The sequence below is a fragment of the Phaseolus vulgaris genome, chromosome 10 (genome assembly GCF_000499845.2).
Source record: "Phaseolus vulgaris cultivar G19833 chromosome 10, P. vulgaris v2.0, whole genome shotgun sequence".
Lineage (NCBI taxonomy): Eukaryota > Viridiplantae > Streptophyta > Magnoliopsida > Fabales > Fabaceae > Phaseolus > Phaseolus vulgaris.
This window is the reverse complement of record NC_023750.2, coordinates 3,034,674-3,042,390: the sequence shown is the minus strand read 5'-3', so window position 1 is coordinate 3,042,390 and position 7,717 is coordinate 3,034,674. Positions and strand designations below refer to the sequence as shown.

General features: G+C 32.9%; 1 protein-coding gene across 2 annotated transcripts; it reads right to left on the bottom strand.

The window, feature by feature from the left end:
- Nucleotides 1-336: 336 nt before the first annotated feature.
- Nucleotides 337-6,487, bottom strand: LOC137819722 (RPM1-interacting protein 4-like). 2 transcript variants are annotated; one of them, XM_068623673.1, is made up of 5 exons: nt 6,253-6,487; nt 6,051-6,109; nt 1,674-2,186; nt 1,054-1,245; nt 337-729 (listed from the first exon to the last, which is right to left on the bottom strand). In XM_068623673.1, the coding sequence occupies exons 2-5, from the start codon at nt 6,054-6,056 to the stop codon at nt 700-702; spliced, it is 741 nt and encodes a 246-aa protein (XP_068479774.1). In that variant the 5' UTR covers nt 6,057-6,109; nt 6,253-6,487; the 3' UTR covers nt 337-699. The 2 variants fall into 2 exon arrangements, with proteins under 2 accessions (XP_068479774.1, XP_068479773.1); XM_068623672.1 differs by lacking the exon at nt 6,253-6,487 and having other exon boundaries at nt 6,051-6,218.
- Between the last annotated feature and the right edge of the window lie 1,230 nt (nt 6,488-7,717).

Here is a 7,717-nt window from a genome sequence, read left to right as displayed (position 1 = left end):
CCCGAAAAGAAGAACATGGCCTAGCAATCAAAGAGGGACCATTATGCTAAACAGGTGAAACATTCACATAGAATATGAACTTAATAACATTAAAGTTATGTTTATACACTCTTTTTTAAGAGAGACAAATAAGAAAATAAAATAAAATATTTTTTCTAGAAATTAATGTTAATTTATACATAAGTTGATTTTGACTTTTCCAATAGGAATTTTTCAATTAGGAGTGGTTTGGATTCATCAAATTATGAGATAGATCAGAACTTGTGATCACTCCTAACTGGAGGAGTTCAACACCAACAACATATACAGAATAGAACTCAAGTCACAACCCAATAATTCAGAGGAAAAGAATTATATAACCAATCTCCTTCTATATCTCAGGTAAATACAGTTAATTTGAATTGTAAAGCATAGCAGTAACACAACAGAAGGCTCAAAAAGAGCAAAAAAACAAAGAAAAAACACAATCTTGCATGCAAAGAGTTGCATAACAGTAACACAATCTTGTTGAATATTAGAAAGAAACAAAAGGGAAAAGAAATGGCACAAAGTAGTTGCAATAAATTTACTTCATTGATCTCTTCCGTCCAGAGAGAGAGCCTTGGATATGTACAAGAGCTACACACACCTCATGACCATACACAACAGTATCTTTAACATCATTGTTCAGGATATCATTCACACCTCAAGTCCAAGAAATCATTTTTTGCCCCAGGCAAAGCAGCAACACTGAACAAGCAAAAATGGTAAAAGATAAGTATTAGTTTGTGGAAACTCAAAAACTAACACATCTAAGGGTTGTTTGGAATAAGTACTTTTAAAACAACAAGAACAAAAGTTGGAATTAGCATTTTTCATAAGTTAAGTTGTAGAAACTCTCTCATACGAATTCTATACATTTTTACTTTTAACATGTACATAAACTAATTTTAACTGGTGAAAGAAATCATTTTATTTTTTCTTCTTGTTTTCTCACCTAGAAGAAGTACTTATGAAGAAGCTTGTTCAAACAAGTATCTACTATCTCACTGTAAGCAGGTATAGCAGGCATACCTGGACTTTGTCATCATTGAATTGGCGATTGTTCTGTTGTAGTCTACCATTAAGCGTGCCCGGCGCATCTTGTGCTGGCCCTCCCTGTCTCTCCTCCCTAACTTTGTTAAAAATGTGAGTAAAGCCATCTGCTGATGCTGGGTTGTTCACATCCCAGTCACCAAACTTTGGAACAGCTGCACCTTTATCTGGCTGCATTGTCAAAATGTCAAAATCATAAAGATGGTGTTTCACCAAAAGAAAACCTCCCTAAGACAAGGTCAAATCCTTGGTACTATAAATGCAACAACAACAAAGGCCTTATCCAACTAGGTGAGGTTGGGGAAACAGATTCTCTGCAGTCACAGATATAGAAAGAAGAAGTAAGTCAAAAAAATTTGGACCCTCAGAAATTCATTGCAGTACCCTGCATCTGCCTTTTAACTATGGAGGATCCTAATCCCTGAGGTTGACTACATTGATACATTCATCACATGATGTCATTGGACCTAGTTAAAGACCAAATTTTCATAAATACTAATTGCCATGAGATCCTTTTTGGCCTATTTACTTCATATACAAATTTCTATTTTTTTCATGCCATGCATGGTAAAACAAAGGGAGCAGAAAAGAAAACTAACTGTTTCATCTCCCCGGTTAGCCTGTCTTAACCGAGATCTCCCAGGTGTTCCCTGGATGTTGTCATATGAATTCTTTGGTTCCCACAGGGGACTGTCTCTGCCTGGGGGTCTGGCCTGGCGATGAAGTGGAGAACGGTCAATGCTGTGCTCAGAGCCAGCACTTTGCATAGAAGGTCTTCTACGGTTATCAGCAGGAGGTACTCCGTGGCTTCTGCTGCCACTCCTATTGCTTGCATTGTCATGACGAGCTGGAGAGTCGATGAAAGGCTTAGGATCATCTTCCAAATGCAATGATCCCTTTCCGGATGGATCCTCTGAACTAACTCTTGGTTTGGGTGGAGGTAGGTGCTCAGATGATGGATTGTCAAGACCCAAATCAGAATTTTCCTCAGGGTCATTTGGATTTATTATTTTTGCACCAGTTCGACCTTTCCGGGCCTTGTCAAAATATGCTGTGTAAGGGACATTATCTCCACTATCCCAATTGCCAAATTTGGGTACATGAGAACGTTGCTGCAAAAGTGTCACATTGAAAAGAGCTTGTCAAGCAAAGTTCCAGTAAATAAACACCAGAATAAATATCCTATCCGCACTCATCATTACTAAAGCAAATAACAACCAAAAAACAGCAGTATTGCTGCTTTTGCTTCAATGCTAAAGGGCATACACTTTGTTACTTTCAGGTAAGGACACAGAATTGATGATCAATGATTTCAGCCTCATCAGATAACTGTTACCCCTTTCAGGAAGCTGGTATAGATCACACCAAATCTGCCAGTATTTTGGAATAAAGGGATAAAATAAAATCTCAAAGAAAACTCAATCCCTAAATTAAAAGGATCACAGACAAAATATGCTACCTCCACTATAAATATAAAGCACAAAATAGAATCTTCAATCTCAGACACTAGCTTCCAGCAATGCCTCTAATTGAATTTAGAAGTTCCTTCTGCTCTTCCTGCAATCGGAAGCAGATGAAGGAACACAAAGACCCTCCAGAAATTGCCTAAGGTCAGGCATTCCCTTACCCCAGATTCTAGCACAGAATAATGTATCTAATTGAGAACACACTAAAATATTCAACAAGATACAAGATCACTTCCAAAAAGATGTGGCTGTGAATCTTACTATTAGAAGAATTTACACAAGAATCTTCCCAATAAGACCAACTTATGGCATAAAATTTTATTTAATACAATGCATTAGGGTATGAATAAACTAATACATGATTTGGATCTTGAGAAATTAGAAGGAAAGAAACAGCCGAGAAATAGCAAAATAGTGTTTTTTCACTGGTGTGGTTAGTATGGAAAATAGCAAAGAAAAAAAAAACACTGGGATTTGTGAATAATTTTCCCTTCCCATGCGCCAAGAAAAGGAAGAATGTGACAAAGATAACTCTTACAAAGTGAACTTTAAGTTTAAGTCAATCTTACCGCACCTGCTTGCAAAATGATGTTTGTGCCTACTTATATTTAAAGTGGTATGGGATCTCTAACAATAACAATCTACACCTCCCAATTAAATGAAATGAAATGACAATTCTGTATAATACATTATATATTTTTTAGAAATATGAAAAAGAAAGGATATAAATGTCATTATATGTAAAGATACTTTGTTTTCACTTTTCCATCCAACCAAACAAGCAAAGAAAGAACTCAACTTTTCTTTTTTTATCTTTTTTTCTTAATCTAGACAACTTAAAATCTACTTTTTTTCTCTTCTATTTTTTTCATCTTTTTCTTTCTTTCCTTGTCCAAACAGAGTGTAAATTAGTGTAGCTCGCTAGAAAAAACCAATGCTAAGGCCATACGTTGTTCCTCTACCCATGAAGGAATGTTTATGTAATTATCGATTTAATGAATAGCCATTTTGGCTCAAACATGATTTCATGTGTTTCTGCTGAAAAAATATACAGAGGCCATTGCAAAATCTTTTTGCCAAAGTTCCCAAACCTTTGTACGTAGTAATCTTATCTAGTCAGGGTACATCTACATAGTTATCTGAATAAGTGTACTATACACAAAATAAGTGATTGTTGACTGCAAATTATAATACATGATTAACACAATTTTTTACTTTTTAGTACAAAATGTTTGGAAAGACCGGGTTTGCATCAAATCTTGAACTGATCGAGACATTAAAAGTAACTCTAAACCCAAATGCTTTGTGATGAGAAACATGTTGGGAAAACTAATTAGATAATAAATAAAGAAAACTCCCTTGTACATATAGGTGTTCAATTTGCTTTATTCCTCATAAATCATCAAACCTTATCACTGTAATCTCTTATCTGTTTATGAACTCACAAATTATGCAAACATGTGTTGTGGCTTGTCATATAAAAGTATGTACAGGGAGAATGCCCTTATGTCTATTATCAAAGAGGAGTTCCTAGTTCTCAAGAAACGTCATCATGTATCAGAGGACAACTTATTCACAAACATCCTTGTTACCAGAATGCTTTCTAATAACTTTCTTGATACCCTCCTAATGCATATGCTACATGGGGCTTCGGAACATGAAAATTATAGAACACAGCTGAAAGTGGAAAATTAGCACTCATCAATGTCAATGCATGTCTGAAATGCATTCCTCTCTTTCTATATAAATCTTAGAATAATGTTTTTTAGTCTTTTTATAATAACCTCAAGCAGGGAAGTTATGGTATTCTACGATAAAAATCACAACTAATGATATTTTAATTCCCTTAAAAAGTCATATGATCAGTATTCACTTTAACATACCACACCAAAATCAAGATTGCTCAGATATATTTTAATAAGAGCTATCAAATTATCCTATTTCTGTGCACCATTTAACTATCAAGAAAAACAATTGGACACAAGCTGTTGTGTATCTTGTCCATGAAAGGTAACAGAATAAAACTGTCACTTGATAAACATAACATGTAGACCAACTGTACATTGAGTTCATGCTGATCTTTGAGAAACTGGTCACTCAAATCTAAATTTAAGAACCAAAATGCAATTAGGCAGTGACAATTAATTAATTATAAGAATTAGGACTAGTTTTACAACAGCACACTCATCCTTTTTTTATAAATAAAAGGCATCAAGATAGCATCACTACAAGGTTAGCACCTCATCCCTCAACAATCATATGTTTTCTGAGGATAGGTATAAAGAAACAAAAAGAGAATACAAACAAGCATGGGAGAACCAAACCAAAACCTATGGAATCAGAAAAATCTATACACAGTAATCCAAACCTGTTCATAAAAAAGTAAGGACTAATACAATCAGGTTCAGGTGTATTTTCATACCAAGAGAAATCTTGCTTCAAATCCACACCCATGCTACCAAGACTATCAACACATTTATTCCCTTCTCTAAAGATATGTGAAACTTTAAAAGTTAAACATTTACTCATAGCTATATAGCGCTTCCACCTACTTCTATAACACCAAGGAACAATATAAGGATTAGTGAAGGAAGCAACCACTAATATGGAATCACTTTCTAGCCATAACTATGACCAGCCTTTAAGCACCGTCAACTTAATGGCAAGCATAGCACCCATAATTATCCATTTCACAATCATCGAACTGACATTTTAACTCTTGTTTGCACTTAAATGCTCAACATACAATATTGTAGGTCTTATCTCCAGAAAAAAAAATGTAATTCTTACTGATGTAAACATTTAGACACCAAAACCCTGGTGCATATCCCCTTGTAAGTCAGAAAAACAAAGAGCACAAACCCAATGCAAGAAATTCCAGAGTGAACACTGCAATTCATACGCTTTATTTCTATAACTTAAACGTGGAATCACGGCAGAAGAACAAACTCAGTTAAAATTCAATTAACTGCTTAATTAGTCATATGTTGATTCAACCAAAACTAACAAGTCTCAAACACATCCAACTGCAAAATTCATCGTATAGTTACATGATCAACGCCGTACAAAGAACAAGTCAGAACTGAAATAAGCCTCCATTCAGTAATCGCAAGGCTGTGTCAAAATGTTAACAAACATGATTTATGAAACCACCGGCTTAAAACAAAAAAACCTCTAATAAGATCCTGACTGAATTGCTTCATGCTCCAAGAAGCAGGAAGATGAAGCTGCTAGTGGTTGATTTGTGTGTGGAGAGACAAAGGGTTGACCAAAAAAAGTAAGCCCCTAAGTTTGGTCAACCATATCAAAGCTTGAGAAGATGAACAAAAGAGATAAGCAGTGAAGAAAAAAGAAAACTCCACCAAACACAGGATGATACACAACATAAAATTGTAAGAAATTGAAACCAGACTGAGATTCCCTTACCCTTCTCCACCAATTTCACAGCAATAACAAACACACATGAAACACAACCAAACCATACCAAAACGAAAAAAAAAAAAAACTTACTGCCATTTCCTTCTAAACCAAGCTTGAAAACCCAGAAATTGAAAAGCAGAAATCTTTCCCTGAAAACAAAAAAAAAAAATCAGCCTTTTCGGTCAGACCCAGAAGAGGTAAAAATTGAGAGAACCCAATAAGCTCCTCCACATAATTCAAAGACCCAGCAAGAGAGAGAAGGAGAGAGCTTTAGAGAGAGAGGTTTATCAACCGTTGACCGGCGCCACCGGTAATGTTTGACTATTAATTTCGTGTCTGTAATTTCTATGTTTTTCTTCTGTTTCAAATCTCTCTCTCTCTCTTTGCAAAGTCGTACACAGCTTTAAGATTTTTTCAAAGTAATATATGAAATTACTTTGCCTCTGTTCCTGTTTCTACTACTTCCAAATTCATGCTTAAATTAATACACAATATGACATATTGCTTTAGAATATGAACTGAATAGTGCAAAACCTCTTCTCACAAATCACTTTATAATAAACCACCAAGCACGTGTTTGAATTCAGCCAAGATTCAGCTTAATCAGCAAATTTTTTTTATGTGAATAAATTATATTTTCAACCAACTTATCTAGAAGTATCATGTTTACCATAAAACCTAAATTACTTTATATACAATTTAAAATAAAAAATTGAAAAATCATGAGAAATTTTTTATGAATTAGTTTATCTTATATTGTATTATTCTCCTTTTCAGAATTTTTTATAGGCAAACTTGTTTAAAAATGTCTTAAGTCTTGCAATTGTAAGAAATATTCGAAAAAATTACTATAAAAAACATAATTTGTAAAAAAATCTAATTAAGAGAGAGAGAAGAGAGAAAAACATAAGATGAAATAAATATAAATAATACAATAAAAATTGAATTATATAAGAAGGTTTTACAAAAATAAGTTGTAAGAATTATTCTTATAAAATTTCAAATATTAAATATTGAATATGTGAGCTATTGCAAGAAGGCTCAACGTGACATAAATTTATAATTTCTAAGGTTTAGGATAATTTTATTTTTTTATTTTAAGGACTATTCTATTTTTTTTTATGTGTAGTTGAATTTATCAGGAGGTTATTTAGCTAATATTGGGTGAATTAAAGTAAGAAACAAATATGTAAAAAAAAAGTAAGACAAGAAATTAAAAAAAAAATATTTTTAAAGTTGTATGAAAATGAAACAAAAGATGGGAAAAAGTGAAAGAGAGAAAGATTGTATTTAATTATTTGGTTTGTAAACAATGTAAAGAAAAATATTATTTTAATATGAAACTTTTATGTCTCTATAAAGAAATACACTTTTTCTTTTTATTGGTGTATCATGCAAAGATATACTTTAATTAGTAGAATGTGATAAAAAAAAATCTCTCTTTTCATCTCCTTCCAAATGATTAGCTCCTTTTTTTCTATTAATTACATTTTGTTTGAATTAGTTTAAAATTTTATGAAAATACTTTAACAAATTACAATGTTAATCTCCAAAATTTCTTTAAAGAAAAAACAAAATAATTTATTAGTTTCACTTTTCTTTCTTCTTTTTTATCTATCTTCTAAATGAATAGTCAATTTCTTTCTTCTCCCATCTTAATATTTCCATAAACATATGAAAAAAATTTAATATGCTTTGAGAAACTACAATATGTTAAATTCTTAAACCAAAGAAAGATCTTAAATATTTACTACTTA